Source organism: Atractosteus spatula, chromosome 9 (genome assembly GCF_055471065.1).
Source record: "Atractosteus spatula isolate fAtrSpa1 chromosome 9, fAtrSpa1.hap1, whole genome shotgun sequence".
In the NCBI taxonomy this organism is placed as follows: domain Eukaryota; kingdom Metazoa; phylum Chordata; class Actinopteri; order Semionotiformes; family Lepisosteidae; genus Atractosteus; species Atractosteus spatula.
Window position 1 is genome coordinate 13,573,080 of NC_142714.1, and position 20,793 is coordinate 13,593,872.

At 41.7% G+C, this 20,793-nt stretch overlaps 2 protein-coding genes across 4 annotated transcripts in view; both read right to left on the bottom strand.

The window, feature by feature from the left end:
- Nucleotides 1–7: 7 nt before the first annotated feature.
- Nucleotides 8–9,593, bottom strand: pygl (phosphorylase, glycogen, liver). Its single transcript, XM_088924612.1, has 20 exons — nucleotides 9,224–9,593; nucleotides 7,737–7,838; nucleotides 7,141–7,219; nucleotides 6,735–6,838; nucleotides 6,024–6,155; nucleotides 5,834–5,945; nucleotides 4,904–4,986; nucleotides 4,595–4,735; nucleotides 4,424–4,516; nucleotides 4,197–4,343; nucleotides 2,947–3,110; nucleotides 2,725–2,839; nucleotides 2,439–2,540; nucleotides 2,119–2,266; nucleotides 1,814–1,872; nucleotides 1,590–1,731; nucleotides 1,274–1,481; nucleotides 1,011–1,145; nucleotides 848–914; nucleotides 8–718 (listed from the first exon to the last, which is right to left on the bottom strand). Exons 1-20 carry the CDS (start codon nucleotides 9,464–9,466, stop codon nucleotides 524–526), a joined length of 2,571 nt encoding a protein of 856 aa, XP_088780738.1. The 5' UTR covers nucleotides 9,467–9,593; the 3' UTR covers nucleotides 8–523.
- An 876-nt stretch (nucleotides 9,594–10,469) lies between these two features.
- trim9 (tripartite motif containing 9) overlaps nucleotides 10,470–20,793 on the bottom strand; it is a 45,547-nt gene continuing 35,223 nt past the window's right edge. The window contains exons 9-12 of one of the 3 annotated variants that reach the window (XM_088925540.1): nucleotides 19,213–19,251; nucleotides 16,941–17,244; nucleotides 16,274–16,436; nucleotides 10,470–15,292 (exon numbers count right to left, since the gene is read on the bottom strand). In XM_088925540.1, coding sequence (XP_088781666.1) covers nucleotides 15,215–15,292; nucleotides 16,274–16,436; nucleotides 16,941–17,244; nucleotides 19,213–19,251 — 584 coding nt within the window. In that variant the 3' untranslated portion in view covers nucleotides 10,470–15,214. Of the gene's footprint in view, nucleotides 15,293–16,273; nucleotides 16,437–16,940; nucleotides 17,305–19,212; nucleotides 19,252–20,793 lie in introns of all 3 variants that reach the window. The other 2 variants (XM_088925539.1, XM_088925541.1) reach the window with 2 other exon arrangements.

The window sequence follows — 20,793 nt, forward strand, 5'->3', positions numbered from 1 at the left end:
GAGGTTGCAGATAAACATTTATTGAAGTAACAGTACAGAATGTCAAGGAGAGAGAAGACAATGCTCTCAAACTATCCCCTTAAATACATCACTGGTATCATTGTGAAAATAAGCCATGTTTGAACGTGATTCATACTTGCAAAACGGTCAGATTATCAGGCAAATCTGTATAGGTTTATTAGATTACAGCCCCAAGACAAAAGGTGAAGGTTACAGCAACAAATTAATCTGGATAACTTCGGACAGTCCAGGTGTCTAAACATTGGAGTTTGCGTTACTAAGTGCTAAGATGATGCATTTACACAAGGCAACACTGACAAAGGGAAGATTGTATAACAAGGCTTTCAGGATCAAGACCCAATTGCCAATTTCCTTGTAAAGATTGCACAATTAACAGCTCTAGAAATGGCCCTCATGCCAAAACCTTATCTGAAAAGCCTGGCCAAAAGCTTACATAAGAATGGCACTACTGATTAAGTTTTGCGAGCACATCCTTGCCTGCTTTAGCTCTGCCCAAGAGACATTACACCTTTTTTGGCTTTACCGCCTTGGCCGTCTCCTCGATAGCCTCTCGTGGCTCGTTTGGTGGTGGGATCTTCAAGTCTGTGGGCGCCACTCCCCAGATCTCCTGGGCATACTCCTTGATTGTCCTGTCGCTGGAGAACTTCCCAGAGGCAGCAATGTTTTTGATCACCATCTTAGTCCATTCCTTTGGGTTCTAGGAGGTGGCAGCATCAATAGAAATCAGTGTATAAAATGTTGGGAGTAATTCAGCATTAGTTTGATCACTTTAACCATCAAACAAGAGGTTTTCAATTGAAATTCCATAAGAATTAGGTTTACTTACTTTGTACAGCTTGCTGACCCTCTCTTGGCATTTTACATAAGCTTCATAGTCTGCAAAGACCTTAAACCTGTAGGGGATTGATTGTACAAGGATTCAACAGTTAAAGAACTGGCAGCTTGGTCAACCTCCATGGTCAAGACAACTACCCTTGTAGACTGCTCACCTGTCATGGTTGAAAAGCATGTTGATGACATCATTGAAGAGTTCTGGCTGCTTGGGGGAGAAGAATCCACTCTTGATCTGGTCTATAACTTGCTTCAGTTCAGGCAACTCATTATAGTATTCTCTGGCATCATAGCTGAGGGAGAAGAAATAAATAGTTGCTCCACCATAAGTGTAGCCACGCAAGAGGCTCCTATCACACTCTTTAGATATGAGGGAAAAGTAGGCCTCCCCCAGCTAAACCATTTCTGTGAGAGCTCATACCCCTTCTTATCAAGCTCGGCGACATCCTCCACCCGCATCCCGAAAATGAAAAGGTTCTCTTCGCCAGCTTCCTCTGCCATTTCCACATTGGCTCCGTCCATGGTCCCGATGGTCAAAGCCCCATTCAGCATGAACTTCATGTTTCCTGTGCCAGAAGCCTCTGTGCCTGCGGTGGAGATCTGCTCAGACAGATCTGTAGCAGGGATCACTGCAAAAAGAACAGATTGCACTATGCGGAATCGTTCGCTTGGCAAGCCTCACAGAGCTTGTAAGTGTTCGTGAGGGAGGAAGCTGTCCCCATAAGGTGGGCGTTTACCTTTTTCGGCAAGAGAAACTCTGTAGTTCTCCAGAAAGATGACTTTCAGCTTGTTTCCGACCACTGGGTCATTGTTCACAACCTCTCCTACAGAAGTGATGAGTTTGATAATCGTTTTCGCCATGTGGTATCCTGGAGCTGCCTGTGGGAGAGGTGAATGGAAAGGTCAAAGACTGCCAACTGGATAGCATTTCCTTACTTTTGTAAAAAAAAAAGTAACTTACTTTACCACCAATAATCACTGTTCGTGGTACAAATGGAGCGGTTGGGTCCTTCTTTATTCCTATAGGGTAGGAAAAATGCATGAAACCTCTTGCATCCAACCGCTGTGAAAGGAGATGTTATATTAGCCAGCACTAGGAGCTGGATATTTTAGTGTTGCTTTATGTAAATTTAAATTACATGGGAAGTATACATTTTAACCTCTAAGAATCATTAATATAATGTGTGCAGCACCCTACATTAATGATTAGAATGTGTAAGAATTCCATTGCACAATCTGAACGTTTACAATAGCCAGGAAACTTACGGTTGTACATGGTGATAATGTGCAGGCAGTTGAGGAGCTGCCGCTTGTACTCATGGATTCTCTTCACATGGACATCGAACATGGAAGAAGCATTTATCTTCACCTTGTATTCCTTCTCCAGATACTGGGCAAACTTTACCTTGTTGTCCTGGGGAAGCATCAAGACCACACAGAAACAGGGGTCCATGATTATGAAATCAGTGCTTAATGTACTTAAAATGCAGCACTGCTGTATGAGCCACACCCTGGGCTCATTTTGCACAAGTGGAATCTGAACATGGGGAATCATGCTTGTATTGGGCATTCTGCAGTGATCCTACCTGCTTGACTTTGGCAACATTTCGAATAAAATTATCATTGTCCACAAAGTTAATGAGCTTCTTTAACTGGCTGAGGTCTTTCACATAATCCTCACCAATAGTCTGCAAAAGAATGAGAAGGTTATCAATTACAGATGTTAACGTAAGACTGTTCCCAGTACAGCTGTAATAGTGACAGTTTAAAACTCATTGAAGATCTAGGCAAATAAACTATATACAGATTTTGTACATAGTTTGACTAGATGCATTTTCTCCATGCCTTGTAAAGGGCACTTGATTAGAGTACCTCGGCAATGAGCTCTGCCAGCCCGGCATTGCAGAGCAGTAGCCAGCGTCTTGGAGTTATTCCATTAGTTTTGTTCTGGAACTTATCAGGCTCCAGCTCGCTGAAGTCACGGAACCTAAATTGAGACAATAAATATGGATGGCTCCTCTTTCAATAGATAGGAAGGCAAAGCATCCTTCTTCATAAGCATGGCCAAAAACCATAGTAGTGTTTAACTCTTACACATCCTTCTTAATTATGTTGGAATGGATTTGGGCAACTCCATTGACTGCATGAGACCCAACAATGCACAAGTGGGCCATGTTGATTTTCTTCCCTCCGTCTTCTTCAATCAGAGACATCCTGCGGATCCGGTCCAGGTCACCAGGAAACAGCGCCGCCATTTTCTGTGTGCAAGAACCAAAGAGACAAGTCAGAGCTCCCTATGCACCAAGTCATTCAAGTCCCCATTTTCAAAGTTAGGATAGAAGCTTTGGGAAACCAGTTCAGCAGGGAATCTAAAAATTAAAGACTCCTGCAGAAATGGAGTCCTCTATACTCGTCTTATCACTCTATAAAACTACACTTCAGTCATTTGATAGCTGAAAGCAATGGGTTCTGCAGTTTGACCTTAAAGGGTACCTATAAATAGGCTAATACTTTATTTATGTCTCAGGGTCTGTAAATCATTTAAGCACTTTTCCAAACACTTGCATCCAGCTGGGGAATTTTAAACTATTCAGAAATGAAACATACCATTTCAGAGGTCTAGATTCTTGTAGTGTGGTCCTTTAAGGAAACACCATGATCATGGCCATGACACTATAGTTGGTTCAGTGGTTGAGCAAACAGTGTGAAAGGAAAAACATCTACTACAGTCCATCTAGTTAGATGTACATTTTGGTACTCCATTATCACTACTTTCTATTTTTTGAAAATGAGAAAGTTATTTTTCTACTTTCTTAATATCAAAGTGTGCACGTTTGCATTTCAAAATAGTTTAAAATTGCATGTAGAATTCACATTTCCAAACTGCACTTTTTTGAGCATCCTAATAAATACAAAAAGGTACTTAATATTCTTTAGTTGGGTGTATATGAATCTCAAATCAGCAGACAGTGTCAAAATCACCATCAGGCTGTGTATACTTGGCTTGTGGACCTACAAACTTGAATCACCTTCCCTGATCAAAACAATCCCTATTTAGTCCTGAACTCGTGGAATGTGCAATTTAATAATGTATGAGATTAAACATCACAACTTCAGATATCATTTTTTTCCCCCATTTATGTATATATTACATTAAGTATCATTAAAATATTTACAGGAGTTACACTCAATTGATAAACAAACTTGTCTAAGGTGCTGCAAAAAAGTTTTCACAAGCACTGCAAATTTCTTTTTATATGCAAACACTTCACGGCTTTCCTGAAAGCTTGACAGCAAGCATTAATGAAGACTACAGCTGCACCATGTGAGCAGCCAATACTCACATCCAGGTGCTTCTGGTTAATTTCATAGATGATCTGCAGGTGCCGAGGGAGTAGGTTCTCCATCAGGTGCACTGGCCAGCGTTCTAGAGCTTCAGGCAGCACTGTGTGGTTGGTGTAGGCAAAGGTCTTCTTGGTGATGTCCCAGGCCTGGAGATGGGCATGCAAAGTTAATCAAATGTGACTGGATTAGAGAACATTGGACATCTTGAATTAAATGGTCCTCCAACCTTATCCCAAGGCAATTTTTCAATGTCCACCAGGATCCTCATGAGCTCAGGGATAGCCATTGCTGGATGCGTGTCGTTCAGCTGGATTGCCACCTGATGGAGTAGAGTAGTCAGGAGCAGAGCTTTCCATGACCTTTACAATAAATGCATTCGAATGGGTGGGGGACATACCTTATCGGGAAAGGTGTCAAAGGAGGTGGATGCTCCCGGTGACACCTTCTTACAGGCCTTAAAACGACGAATGATGTCCTGCAGGGTTGCAGCAACCACAAAATACTCCTGCTTCAAACGTAGCTCCTTCCCTTCAAAGAACTAAGAGAGACAGGTCTCAAGATTGGAGCTTGCCTAGGAATTCCAGCGATAACCCACATTAGGCTCACCTCTTACAACTTGGATTTTGTTGTAAAAAAAAAAACTTTCCCGAGAAAGGAAACGAAAATCAGAGCACCCTTTAATAATCTAAAACCAGGAAAGACTTACATTATCATTAGGATAGAGCACTCTGGTGATGTTTTCAGCCAGATTCCTGTTCAGTACAGCCTGAATGTAGTCTCCAATATTAACTGCACAAAGAAGAGTTATTTATAAATTATAATCTTAAATCCCTCTATCTGGCTCCAAGCATTGCTTATAAATCAAAATGACATTGAAGTAAGAGCAACCCATAGCCCATGAACACAGTAGTGGGCACCGACATATCTCAGACAAGTAGAGGTGCTTATACAGGCTGGCCCTTGTAGTGAAGACAATGCTGGTCAGAGGCTGGGCTAGGTCATGAGTCAGCTGTGTCCAGCATTCCCCAAGCAGCAGTGGAACACTGTCAGGGTATCCAGCTTGTCACTCAGTTACCCAGGCACTGCAAAGTTGGATATAGGCAGTGAGGGACGCATCATTCATCAAACCAAACACATCCTAGCGGCCACCTCTTCTGGGCCCGGAGCTCACAGCATGCCACAGCACACAGGCAGTGGCTGAGGTGGAGGAGTGTATGCACGAGTCCTTATCCCCATCATCAGAAACTGACATTCCAGTGAGCCAAGCTCAATGGAGTTAAGCAACATTCAGGTACCCACAGTACCTGTGTATCATCTCTTCTGCTCACCAACGCAAAACAGTCTCATACCCAGGTCTTCCCTTCACCCCCCCCACATCTACACTCTTGCAGCAAACTCCCTCATTTAATCCTCATGATAGTATGTGTGTTTTGGGAGGGTTGCCATTCAGCTAGGCGAGTTACACTAAATACTCTACATATTTAATTTCTCGTATTCATTAGGACGTAACTGAACCAGTGAATTAATTGTAGACTATTCCAAATTGAAAGTGTATTATGCAAAATATGGCCAACCAAATATTAACAATGGAAGAGTAATCACGTAGAGCCAAATCTAATCAGGAGAGGCAACTTACAGTCCCGCAGGTTGAAGTCATTGGGTGCACGAGCAGACCACAGCCTCATGGTGTTGACAGTGTTGTTCATGTACCCCGGAATCGGGGTGTCATAAGGCATTGCCAGGACCACCTAGGGGGTTACACATCAGGTGTAATTACACCAAACATCCCAAAGAGCCTCGTACAAAGCTCTCGCTACCTACAGTACCTGTGTATCAACCCATTTGGAGCCTTCCCTGGTTTGTTCCACACGGCCATAAAAATGAACAGGCAGCATGTACTCCGGGCGGGCTTTCTCCCAGGGGTTGCCATGTCTCAGCCAGTCGTCGGCCTCCTCCACCTGCACAAGTATTCAATAAGCAGCCTCAGCTTAACTTGAGGAACACAGGCATGTGAGAAATAAGAGCACAGCCCAAAGTGTGGGTACTCTAGCCCACCAGTGACTTTCTCTTCTTTATCAACACTTTATACAGGCAGGGTGCAAGAGCTCCACCTGCACAGGACTAAGGACAAACCTTAGATTGGAAGTTTTGGCTGTGAAGTAAATGAGTAATCTGCAGAGCAATTCTGTTCAAAAGTACAAGTTTACATTGCAAACACACAACTGTTTAAGCACATGAAATCAGAGTGCCAGTGCTTATCTGGCAAGAGACCACAGTGTTTGTTTCACTGCTGTTCACGTTCAGGGGAAGCCAGTGGTGCAACCCAGCCTGGCAAATCTCTTTGGCGGACTGTAGGTCTTTCCCATTAATAATTCCCCATACACAGCAGCCCACTGACCCACATTTTGCCCCTTTCTCAATGTAGCCTCGAGTCCTCACTTGTGTGAAAGCACTTCTAAAGCCGCTATTTGGGGAAATGTCAAGAGGCACAACCGAGAGAACCAGCAAGTCAGGAAACATCCCGGCCGTACGTTTACCTGCCAGCCCTCACGGATTTTCTGATTGAAGATGCCGTACTCGTATCGAATGCCATATCCATATGCGGCAAGGCCAAGGGTAGCCATCGAGTCAAGGAAGCATGCTGGGGGAAAAAAAAAGACATGGTTTATGACTGCAAGTGAAAGCAAAGTCTCCTGCATGGCACAGATTCACAAGAAGAGTTACACAACCTGAAACCCATATTATAGTAGTGTTCCAGTTCAGACATGCAGGGGGGAAACTTAAACCTCTGACATTTTTCCCCTAACAGCAATAATCTACATTCGCTTCACAATACACAACATTTCCTCTAGCAACCTGGGAGGAGTCAGACAAAAGTGTGTGCTTATGAATTCCTTTCAAAAACACAAACTCCTGCAGGTGTCTTCCTTAGTCAACAATTACCTGCAAGTCTGCCCAAGCCTCCATTCCCAAGCCCAGCATCTTCTTCCATCTCCTCCAGGTCTTCTATATCCAAACCCAGCTAAGAACCAAGAAAAGGCCAAGAAACACTATTGGCCAGTTGTTTTTTCATACTGGATCAAGTCCATCAACATAACCACTCAGTGAAGAGATTTTTCCCAAACCGTCATGCTACTATTTAAAACACTTGACCTGATTTGAACTTGGATACAGGAGTAGGGTTTTCTGTTTATTTCTGTTATTAGAAATGCAAGACTAATTGTTCCCCAGTAAAAAGAGTAACCACTCCAGAAAGTTGATTTTAGGTTTCAACAGTTAACTGTAAACCCGCCACTGTTTGTTTTGCTTGCATGTGAGTTATCAATGCCTAAACAGACCTTGTACAAGAAGAAAGGCTTTTGAACCCAGGCAACAGATTAAAGTTGAGTTTATATAGGGGAGTGTCTATAATGGAAAGGTGACATGGAAATAAAAAAGTTATTTCCATGGACTGAAGTGTAACACACAGGACTTGACAAAGCAACATCAAACAAGGGACAACCACAGTGCAGAACTGTTGTAGCCAGAAACTACCTCACCTGGTAGATGGCCTCATCGCAGGCATTCTGCAGCCCCAGGTTGATCATGGTGTTCTCCAGGGTTCGACCCATATAGAACTCCAGGGACAGATAGTACACCCTCTGGCAGAAGAGATGCAGTAAATTCCCCAGTTAGAAATTACGACCTTCCACAGCAAAAAGATACCAGATGAATAGTCCTGTTGCAGAGCACTTACTAGTGGAGGTTGGGGAACAGACTTTACCATTTAAATTTGAGAAAGGACAGAACGTACAGTAAGTAGACAACTTTGTATGTTTCCATTTCATTGAGCAACTGTTGCCCAGCCCGTCAGAATGCGCCTGTTTAAACCAGGCTGTTAACACACATGTTCTGAACATACAGGAAGAAAATATTTTACATGTACATCACATCCAAGACGGAAAGCGGACACTTTGAACAATAATTAGGGTTATAACTAAAAATGCAAGAAAAGCTTTATTGTGGCTCCAGAGCTCACAGGTGACCAGTACGGAAGTAGTATTATAATGCAAGTTTGTTCCAACAAATGAAGCTAGCTAGGAGTTCACATGTTCACAGCGCTCGAGAAGAAAGCTTGATACAAAACCTACATTTCATTTCTTGAGTTACCGAACCAGGAAACAACTACACAGTATTCGGCCCAAGACCAGGCCTTGAGACACCCTCAGTCTGCGTAATATATGGAGGCCGTATGTGTTACAATATATTTATATTTCTTATAAACGTTTAAAAAGGCGGAACTCTATGAAAAGGAAGTGAACATTGAGAAAGCACGAAGGACTGACGGACACAAACGATTTCACGCAACCGTAAAATGCTCGCCTTTACAACACTCCCACTCCTCAATTGCAGCAGTGTTGCACTCACATTCTCAACTTTCAGATGAAAGTGAATCTGCTGAAACTCGGTGCAAGCCGACACAATCAAACAGATAAAGCGTGTGCTGAACGGCTTCACGGAGTAAAAAAGTTAGCGGGACAATCGCTTTCATGACGAGTCCTGATCGCAGCAAATCGTTTACATGAATACTGCAAGAAAGTTTTAATGTTTATGTAGTCTTAGTACTTACTGTTTTATACTAATAACTCAAATACTATTTTAGGAGTTCCAATTATTTCCTCTATGAAGGATTTTAAAGAGTTGACAACCATTTATGCAGGACTGCAAATGCACAGACCGCAATCCGAAGATGCATTAACTTTCTGGCAACGTTTTGCAATAGCGTACAATTGTGCAATTTCGCCTCTAAAATCCAAACTATCGATAGTTTTTGTATCTCCAGCCCTGCACACTTTCGCAGTGAATCTACGTGTCGAGTAACCTCCTACAGAGTGGGGTTGAGGAGGAGGAAAATGGAAAGTTAATAGGCGTGCCCAGCGGTATAAACCCATCTGCATGAACATATTTTCACGCACTTATTTTTAGGGTGTGCAACACTGTAAACAAACATGATTAGCGGAAAGCGGAGTAGCCCCGCAACATTCACCTTTGGGTCGGCTTCATAGTAGAACTGCTGTGTTCGGATCCATCTCCCAACCAGATGATCTCGGACCGTGTGTGCAAGAGCAAAAAAGTAATCACGCTGCGTCGCCACATTCCTATCTTTCACTAAGGTGAAGTGCAGGTGACGGTTAAAGCCTTTTTTCACCTCAGAAACATTTTCTACGCCAACTATCCCCCTAATACTAATCTGCTTTCTCTTCTCTTGGTCTGTCAACGGTGTCGCCATTCTAACCGTCTTCCGCACTTCCCTGCTTGCCTGCTAAACAAACTAAACAAAAAATGAACTTTATATAGATGTACTTAGACGCCCAACAAGTCTCCTCCTCTTCCCTCCATTGGCGACTGAAGATACTGTAGGTGGAGCAGCTCCGGTCCGCAAGAGGGAGTGTTCAACAAACAGTCGCAACTAACACAGCGGGCTGTTCATTTAAAGTGAAGAAGACCTGGTCAGTTATTCATCATGAGTAAACTTCTCCTTCCATTAGCAAAGGTTACTACAACTTAGATTACACATTAGGTATTTATATTAGTGTAACAAAAATTGAGATTCCTTAGATTTCGTACCGTTTAAAAATCCTTCTGCTAAAGCAGATAACGATCATTTGAACACATACTAGAGTGATTTCAGCTCTCAAAAATATCGTCAATGATCATCATCAGGCAGATCAGCGTCAGACAGGTTTCACAACTCCCTACATATACATTAAACCATATATAGAGAGATTCACAAGCAAATTCGTGATTACTGTAGACTACAGTAAATCCAATCACTTGGATTCTACCTAAATCACTTATACTGTAGCTACAATAAGAGGTGCAGACCCAAGGAAGAATCATATTTGCCAACAGCTCTGCCACAACAACAGATTTGTGAGACAGATGTACAGTACCTTGAAAGCACCTGCCCAATGGGGAGGGGCTGTTTGTACAGGTGGGCCATTGTTGTGTTCACAGGTTGATACCCATTTCAACAGAAGCCGATTCACGTGTCTCCTGGATGGCGCAAACCATCGGGGTGGACATTCAGTGTGGCAAAGAGAAATCTGCCTGCAAATGTGGGCGAACACAGTCAAGTGTTCACACAAACCAGCGGCCCCTGTCTCTATAGCACCTATTGTAGAGGCACCTACAAATATTCCGTGGCGTTCACTCCAATTTGTGTCAAGGTAGGTTTCTATCGCAGGCCAGACAACACAAACAACAAAGGACACCAAGGAAACTTAGAGCATTTGTAATTAATTTATTAAATATTCATTGGAACAGAAAAAATGGCCTTTCAACAGCAACAATAATAATCAGATAGCAATAATAACAACATTGACAATAATAACCACAGTAATAGGCAAATAAAAAAACAAACAGTGGTACGAGGTGGCAAAGAGTTACAGTACATTCTATTAACATCACCAGCGGGACAGTAGGCTTAACTAGAACACATGGTCATTGTCACTGTGAAAATAACACTAATGGCAGGAACGTGGGCACTGCCACACACATCCCACAAATAAGGAACCACATCTTACTGTCCAGCAATAACACTGGTTCCCCTTTTAAAACTAGAAATGAGATCGCAGAAGAAAAAATTGTGGGATTTGATAATCAAGTTGGCATAGCACCCATCTAGTTAATCAAAATCCATTTAAAAATGGAGTCAGTAAGTACTATGGCAGCCACATAATCCTTCCCTATTCATTGCATTAAATGGTTATAAGCATCTTTTAGGTATCAAGTCCCTTGTAAGCTATTCACCATGCTTGACTGATTGTGTTTGTCTTCTAAGGACAATCTTGAATATAGTGTATAAAGTAAGCTGAAAATATGACTAACTGCTTTCCAGATCTGATGAACATGTTAATTCGGCATAAGCCTTAAGACACACATTACATATTTGGTGTGTGACAGGTAATCAGAAGCATTAAAAAGTCACAATAGGGATCAAGATAAGAGTTATTGTACAAAGATGAAAACCTGCTATATAAGCATCTACAAAGCAAGATTGTTAACTAAAAAGTAGTTTCCAATTAAATTTTTCAGACCCCTCAAAAAAGAACAGAGGACTTCCATGTTAGTTCTGTTAATGAACCTAGCATAGGGGACATGTCTGTGGAAAATGAAGATATGGCACCAGTATATGAGGGCAAATGCTAGCTATGTTAAATACAAGCTGCACAACATATGCTTATCAGTTAGAACTAAATGTTACTGATACTTCTAAAGAGTAATGTAATAACGTACCAACAGAGCATTTAATAATCATGAACTGGGATGGTAATGTAGATTCCGTCTTCCAATAAGTAAATATGCAATTTACCATGCATATACTGTGCTTTGTCATGCTTTACTATGCTTTAATCATTTTACTGTGCTTCACTAAACTTTACTCTGCCTTAACCATGTTATACCTCTGTAAAAATTTATAAGGATATTGTATTAACTTGGAAAACGCATAAGTAGAATTCATGTTTCTAAATATATGTTTTTTCTAGGGGGAGAAATGACAGGATGCGCTCTGCAGTGGCTTGTTTAAAAGCTCCTGGCATCAACTAATCCTTGTTTTTGAGCTCCTGGCATACTTCCCCATTTTTCCGTTTCCATCTGTGCCAGAAAGCATTCATTATGGTACAGTCATGAGTCATCCTTGCAGTGTGTAATTCCTGGCTTGCACATAAAGCACAGTGAAACCCTCCTGTCACAATTAATGTCATCCATCCATTGAACCATAACATCTTGCTTTTGTTGATATTTCCACTTAGTTTTCAGAGGGATAATAATGTAGATTGTTCAAGCCCAATCATACTTTTCATTGCAGCTTGTACAAGCAGTTGCTGGAGCAATAAAGACTTGAAAATTTCATTCGTGCTGTGACCAGCTGCATTAGATTCAGTCTATCCATACAGAAACCTCAAGAAGGACTGCACACAAACAGAATATGGTTCCACTCTTATGAATGTTAAGATGGTGTTTCACCAATTTGTCTAACAGATTTCCATTGGAGACTAGCAACAGAGAGGAAAATGAATCCTCTTTTGTAATTATAAAGATATTTGAGGGTAGTTCTGCACTAGTTCAATGTTCTTCATTATGTTGTTCATTTTCTAGCAAATGTTTGACCTCAGGTGTGAAAGTACTATGTGATTGGCCAAATACTGTAGGGAGAACAATGTTCAACTAATGCTTCTTACCAAAAAAACAAAAAAGCTACGTTCCTTTCTGATTTGTCAGCACTATTTGTGCTTTGAGAATTTTCAGGGATGTCAGGAGTGCTTATTTTCATGCACTCCTGCCTTTTGCCCAATGAGTAATTACATGAATGACATTTCCAATCAGCAATAGGATCTCATTTATATAAAACATATTAGCCGTCTTTCATTCCAATAGCTTGCTAAATTACTTATTTAATCCTTCCTTCACAATGATAATACAACACATACAGGATTGTTGTCCTTGAAATAACTATGGCTGATTTATGCCAATGTCATGGTCTGAAGAACACAGAAAACTATACATACATTTTCATTCTCTGACTATTTTCCATTAAGCTCTACCAGCAGATTAGGGATGGCACATTGGTTTGCATTATAACAACTGGGTATAGCAAAATCGACTTTTCCTTCAACCCCAACTGAACACAATCTACTGAGACCTGTGCTACCGAGGAATGACTAAGCAATCTGGAATGAAAGCCCAGTTCCTCCTCAGTGTCAAGGACCAGCAGTAAATAGGTTTCTCAGTCTAAATGGTAAGCAACCAATGCTGAATCCTGTCACACTGGCATGTCCGGCGAACATTGTGTTTTGCAAAAAATATTTGCACGGCACCAGCAGACAACTGCCAACAGATTTAAAGAATCATTAGAAAGGCACTCCCAGTAAGTATTTTTTTTTGTACAGCACCTTCATAAATACAGTATTATAAGCTGTTGAAACCCATCGTGCTGAATTTGTCCAGTTAGGCATACTTTCATTCCCTCCAGGGAAATAAAAACCAAATATCTGAGTATTCATAAGCACCCTTGCACATTGTGAGCAGACTCATTTCCTGAGGTGAGGAATTTTGGTCGCTACAAGTAAATCATTGCGAATTGTGAAGGCTAGACTTTTGGAATTGATTCTTAGTGCTGGCTGATGAGATCTGAAGAATCTTGGCAACGTCCTCATCCAGTGGCTGGTACCACTGATGTCCATTCTTACCTCCTACTCAGGAGCACAAGCAATATATTTATGATTCATTACTTCTACTGAAAGAAGTCTGAGTAATTTTCAGAGAACTAAAACCTAATGTGAAAACCTAAACCCAGATATATGAAATGTGCAAACTCATACACACTCTTAGCCTTCAGAATTTATTCCCTAGACCTGACTACAGGCCAATGACTTACAAATTGCTATAGCAATTCGAGTTAATATAATAATAGTCTAGGATGACATCCACTGAATTCTTACCACAAGATGTTAACACAATCAGACCTTCCTGTATATGCCCATTATGTAAATTTGGCTTTAGTTAAGGTATGAAGAAATCTAGTAGAATCTAGTAGAAAACAACAACCATGATGATCAAGACACTAAGAGGTATATATACAGTATATAATGATAAGCAATACAAAACTGAGAGACTACCAAAACTCAATCACCTAGATAACTGTTGTTTTTTAGCCAGCTGCCGTAGCACCTTATGAACCTTGTGCAAAAGCTGCACAGCAGTTAAAGAAATTGATGGATCCTGTGCGTTACGGAGATGCTGCAATATCAATGCAATATTTCCTCATCACGAGTAAAGGCTGTTGTGTTGTAGTAAAGACTGAAGGCTGGTTTCTGGCTGAATTGCACCTTTGCAGTAGTAGACATTAAAAGGTAACAAGCTACCAACAGAAAACACCTGGCATGCCAAAAATGCCCCCCACAATTTGACTGTTTGCTCCAGGGATCATCACACACTAATGTCAGCTAGCCTCAGACATACCACAGTGCCATGCTTTTGTCCAAGAGCACACCGTTTTGCCATTTGGTCACTGTATTTTCTGGACCAATGCAGGTGTCGTGCTCTTTGCTTAGTGCATTCCCCCTGGCTGTAGGTCAATGATAAGCTATCTCAGACTGATAGGAGACGGCAGGATTTTGAGTTCTGAAGTTGAAAGAGAGACAGAGTGAGAAGATAAAGGTTTGGTCATCAAAGGGCTGTAAGTTTAGGCCACTCCGGAGCATAAAACATTAAGGGATGATAAGCTTGCAGAGAACAAAATAAGAAACAATTGACTTAAAATCTGTCCATCTATAGTGTTAAAAAAAGAGTGATGTCAAATAGAGATGTGCAAATACTCAATTCTTTCACTTCCGGTGACAATATGCACATTTTATCCCACCTCCATATTTAAATTTTGAATTCTTGCTCCACCTAGAGGACTATTATTGTAACTCATAGAAGCAAGCTGTGCAAAGCTGTACACCCCTATTAGCCCACATACAGAGATAGTAAGGATAGCAGGGTTTTGGCTTGTCAGCAGAAAGCCAATTTCAACAACAGAGGGGGAAAAAAACAGCTGGTCACCTGACTTGAGCAGAGAATGCCACCCGCAGATCTTAGGTTTACTTGCTGCAATTTTAAACAAAAAATCCTAAACAGCTGTTATACATTACAGTTCTGTATGCAAAAATGAAACATTTCCAGTTGAAAAACAGGCTCTTTACAGATGTTGCTGGAACAGCATGCCTTCAGCCTGGAGATGACATAAAACTATATATCTGGCTTTGCAGAAAGCAGCAGCAAACATGTCCCATGATCAGCTGTAATTTAAGACCTCTTTCTTTCCGGGGGATGCTCTGTGTTGTGTCTTCCCTTGGGACTGACTCCAGGGTGCTCACAGGCGTGAGATCGGACCAACCTCCAAGTGTACCGGAGGACAAGCGTGGAGTAGGGATGCAGCCGAAGAGAACACAGAGACCAGTCCCCGGTCCACACTGGTGCCGCTCTTCCATTAACAAACTGAGCTGGGATGCTCTGGTTGCCCTGGGGTGTAGAAATCTGGGATAGCTAATCCAGTGTGTAGACTCACCTGAGAAAAAGAGGTAAACTGGGCTAAAACAAAACAAAGTAACACAGTCGTCTTTCTTAGATAAGCAAAGCCTTAGCCTTTTCCTGTACTTTATCTGTAATGGGGTTTCTCATACAGGAGGGGGAGCTGTGAACCTGCAGTATAAAACAGACCTCTGAAACCTGATGTATGCAGACATTGTTTTAAATTAAAATAGAAATAAAATTGCATTGATATAGTGGTTTTCATCCCATAGGATCCCCACTTAATCCATCACTGAAGTGCAGCTCCACCTGGGCGACACATGACAGCCGTTATGAACCAGCAGCCCCACTCCCACAGCTGATCAGGGGAGAAGTGAGGAACAGCTCCAAGAGATGAATTAAGGGGGAGCTTTAGGAAAGCCAGATTGCAATTCAGACAGACAACACCCCTACTCTTCTCAACATTTAACATATTGATAGTTATATCAGTGCTGTCAAAAGTACAGTATTTTTATTAATTCCACCTCGGTTTTCAGGAACAATGAATACTAATAATACCAAAACTTCAATTTTTCACATTTGTAAATCTTCATAATCATTCCTTGAATTGACCAATCACTTTCCATCATAACCTTAGGCAGGCCGGTTGTTCCATTCGAGCCGCATACAGCAGCTCATCAGACTAGAGCTTATTCTGGTTCCTAGGTGTGATGCGATCAGAGAGAACATGACACTCCCCCCCCATAATGGGACACTGGCCATCACAAGACCAATAATGCTGGTCCCCATTCATACAGCTGGGTGGCCTGGAGAAACAGAGCTAACATACCTCACTCAAGGAACAATCTCACTGTCTGCAACTTGGACTTGAACCAACAACCCATTAGTTATTGATCCAGTATGCTATGATATGTCTGTCATTACCTAGAAGACAAGCCTACAACGGCTCACAAGTCATCTAAACATGTAAAAGCACTAGTGTATTTCTGAGAGCAGCACATGTAGCGCAGAAGGTCACCTGCACGTTTCTGTTGAGGCTTATTGCTGGGAAGTAGAGGCCCTCCATTGCTTCGAAGGCAATGGGTCCCTGCTGCTCATCATTCACCAGGAAGATTAGGATTCCACGGGTCAGGTCCAGCAGCACCCCCACCGTCGCCCCTTTACTGATCCCCCCGTCCGTCCTGACAAAACACACACAGAGCCACTCAGAGAGGACTAGACAACCAGCTCCCCGGGCTGCATGGAGGCAGAGAGAGCTCTGTTCTGTGAGATGCGTTCCAAAAGTCATTATTCCTTCATCATATGAATAGCACGTCTCCTCCTGTGAAGTGCATTTTCATATTTTAAAGAACCATGTGGGAGGCTGTGCATAGTTCAGCCATATACAGCTGGCACACTGGCAATGTGCTTTTCTCCAGAGGCAGAACAGAAGGAGCAAAGACAGTACTGTGGAAACAGGCTGCAAGGACAACAAATATTGCAATAAGCAGACACTGGGGTGCCTCAGGGTACTGTATATCTTATGATGTTCTTTCAGTTTTAAACTGAAGAGAAGTCATAGCATTTTAACAAAGTGGCAGAGGGGAAAGTGTTCATGGCAAGTAAAAGTTACTCAACAAGACAACACATCAGCAAAACAGAAGAAGGCCCTGAGAGCGGAGGAGTCCTTCTCTGGATTTCCTCACCTGCTGGTGTGCGAATTGTTGTGCATGAACCATGAGCGGTTGTTGTCAACATACATGGCCCAGGCCTTGTCGTCCTTGCCCAGCATGACGTCCTTCAGCACGTCCACCCGGGCCACCCCGAAGGCAGGGTCGGGGTGGTTGTCATAGCGATCGACGCTCAGCTCCCAGTAGTGTATGCCGCGCGAGAAGCCAGTGTTGCCCAGCACCACCCGATCATCGTAGCTGTTACATGTCACAGTCAGGTTGTCATTAGAGAAGATGATGTCTGGGTGGGCGGAAGTGGGGTCAAAGGTAAACCAGGCAACTGCAACACACCAACAAACAAACGTGCAAAAGAAATACATTGGTATTGTTATGTCCTTTACTTCACTTCACTTACAGTAAAATGCTATGGGACTCAAAATCAATGTTTAATTTTATTTTTTAATTTCACTTCACTAGTACCACAATTCGTATCAGCAGGTTTGAGTCTCCAATGTTCTCCTGTCATTATCCAGTGGAACAGGAGGCACAGAGAGTCCACAGAAGCTCCAGGTCACATGGCTCTTTATAAAAGGAAAACCAGAGCTCAGCTATGGGTTAGAGGACAGGAGATGTTCATGATGCAAAGCCAGATAATGATCCCAAATTCTGGCAATACTCATGTCAGTTTTGGAACTGCAGCAAAGCCTGGATTCAAAACCAGTATTGACAGCCTCTTCCTGGTTTCCAGACCGTTTTTACAATGGCCATTCAGTAAAATTGCCATTCAGTACCCTGAAATATTTGTGTAAACAAGCAGACTACTGATTAATAAACAACATGAAAAAGTGCAAGACAAATAAACAGGCCCTAAACATTCAAATTGTACAGAGAAAAAGAATAATTGAGACAGTAGTAATAAAAGACAGTTACAAAGGCATTTGTTTTTTAAAATGTTCTTTACAGATAGAGAACAAGCATGGGTGGGGCTTCAGCGAGTCCTGGACTGTAAGGTAAGGGTGTAAATAATGGTGATGATGTTGAAATCTGAAATGGATTAAACATAAATACAGGCAAACGGGGGATGGGCAAGAATCCCACTGGTTAGTGTGATCAGTCAGCCTCCCTGATTTTTATTTCCAAATCTTACTGACATGGTCACCAAATTGTCCTATGTATATTTTCTAGGGAAATTGAATACAGAAACTATTGTAGAATATAGAATGAATTCCAAGAAGCCATCTCTCATGAGGAATATAAACAAAGTGACGAAGGTGATTGCAATCTCTGCCTGTTATTGTAGCTGAAATTCTCATCATGCAGCAGAGAGCAGAGTATTTCTGGGTTGCGGCTGTAGATAAATGATCATTTTAATTAAAGACATTTTAGCTTAGACCCTTTTAACTTTTCAAATGTCTAATTCTGTTATCCAATGGGAGTCTTGCTTGTCTAACCATGAAATAAAAGGTCAAGAATAGTGCAAAAATGTATACAACATTTATTAATACAGAAATATCTAAAGCAAATGACATGGCACAGTTCTATTTTTAAGTTACAAAAAACACTTCAAAATAATTGCATTGAGAGAAATAAAATTCATACCAGTGAAGACTATAAGACATTTAAAAGTCATACAGGCTCTGCTCACAGATTTCATTCTCCCTCTTTATTGTTGTGACTGAAAAAAGGTCAGTTATTACAGTTTTCGATAAGTCCAACAAAACTGGGTAGCTGCCACTCACTCATTTTGACATTAATTCATGCCATTTCATCTGAACTTGAAACAGCAGAAGATATTACAAAATTGTTTGCATTGAAAGGTTTGCTTTAGATTTTCTGGTTTGTGTAAAACAGCTGTGCATAAAGCAATTAAATAAAAACAACCTAAAGGGCTTTTCCAAGTGCATTCATTTACTGCTCAGATTGAAGGAGGCAAGATTTAAAAAACAGAGACAAGATGAGATGGACAGCATTCCTGTTTTTAAGTGTGAAAAGAGTATGAAGGCCTCAGACATGCATTCTTCTTAGCAGAGCTGGCCTAACCAATCACACTCAAGAGCAGGAAGAGGTCAGCAGGTGCTGTTTAGAGTCTCACACAAGAGACATCTGAGATCGCACCCTCAGTCGTGAAGTAAAAAAAACACATTGATGTACAGTACACACTGTAGTTAAACACATCTATGATGATATATGCCATGTAGACTGCATATAAAGTAAAGTATGACTATAGCACTTGTACCACTCACAATGACACGTTATCATTGGCACTGTGCCCGAGGTGTTGCGGACAGGAAATGTAACTCATCCATACCTGCTGCTAGATTTTTTAAATCGCATGGAGTGTATCCGGCTGAAATGCATGGGGGAAGAGAAAAGGAGAGAAAAGCTGACAGCACAGAGAGAAGGAAATGCAAGACAATGCAACCTGGGAAGCCTGTCCTTCCCAGCACCCATTGCCTGAAAGCAAGCTGGAGTTGCTACAGCACTATTGTTTTCTGAACTTCAGACAGTGCCAGAGGGTTAAACTGGAGCACTGTGACTCTCATCAGCATTCACCAGGAAATGAAACAGCTCTGGTATGCGTGAGTGAAGTGCATACTAACCCGGTCCCTTCCTTCACCAAGACCTAAGATTTGATCTTTATTCTTTCTTTCCCTGATACCATATGGTCACAATCCCTGCAGTACTCTCATTGCCATAAACCTGCTAGTCAATAATGTAATTAGAAATGTGAAATAGTTGTATTATTGCATAACGCTACTTGAGTGTGGCCCATGTTTCAGTATAACTTGTTCTAATTGGGACCCCATCATTACATCTGTCACTTGAGATCTTACAGCGAGCGGCAATGGGAATGCCTTGTCCGAAACAGATCACACCATGGCAAGAGGTGCTAACAAAGGTATGTAGCAGTTTGTGTCATATTGGCATGCTACACCTGAATGCTTGCATTTAATATTGGATAGAAAACTAGTGGGTCTAAAATCCTAGACATGGCAGCTCAGTAATGAGAGCTTTGAGGTGGCAGTGAGAGCTGTAGACAACAGAAAAGGCTTAGATGGTGACTAAATTTAAATGTTATTATAGAGAAACAGTACAGGACAGAGAAAGCCATAGACAATTGATCTGAAATTGGTGCTACTGCTTTACATCCATCTATCCCTTATCAGAAAGCCCGTTGTTCCTAGTAAGGGTTGTTCCCTTATATTGACCTTTTGCTGCCTTTTTTGCAGACAGAGGACTCAGGCAGGGCTACAACCTGGACAGGATGCACAGTGACATCCTGGCAGAGTGGACACACACACAGGGACAATTGCAAGACACCAATTAGCCAAGCTGGTCTTTGGAAGTTGAGAAGAAAGAGTAGCTGCTGGTAAAAAGACATGTGAACACAGAAAATACCCTGGTCCGGAACCGAATCCGAGACGCAGGAGCATGAGACAGCAGTGCTAAGTGCCACACCTCTTTACCACTAGTCAATAATGAGATACTATTGTTTAGCGGAGGGAGGGTGTTTTGTAACTTTTAGAAAAATAGACCAATTATACTGAGTCTATTTTGGGATTTTTATTGATCTGGGAGAAGGGGATGGAGGATGAAGAAACATAGAATTTAAGTTGCTCTTGTAACAGCTTATTTGTATGGTTATTATTTTCTTTTGTGAGCTATGACACATATGCTAATGGACAAGAGCTTTTCAAACCTGCATGGTAGTTACTGTGCAAGATGCAGGGAAAGGTGGGGCATTTAATCCAGTATCTGCACATCACAAGCAACGCCTGTGTTTATAACGAAACCAAAGAACATAGCAGGCTTAGAGAGTGTCCACTTGGACTACATTAGGGATTTCATACCACTAGCATCCACTGAGTAATGGGCCCTTTTCCTGTCC

Excerpts from the sequence above, each read along its gene's own strand:
- pygl (XM_088924612.1), bottom strand. The coding sequence starts at position 9,466 with ATGGCGACACCGTTGACAGACCAAGAGAAGAGAAAGCAGATTAGTATT. Across the intron at positions 1,873-2,118 it reads CATTATCACCATGTACAACC|GAATAAAGAAGGACCCAACC; the intron begins GTAAGTTTCCTG and ends CCTACCCTATAG. Across the intron at positions 719-847 it reads GGGTCAGCAAGCTGTACAAA|AACCCAAAGGAATGGACTAA; the intron begins GTAAGTAAACCT and ends GCCACCTCCTAG.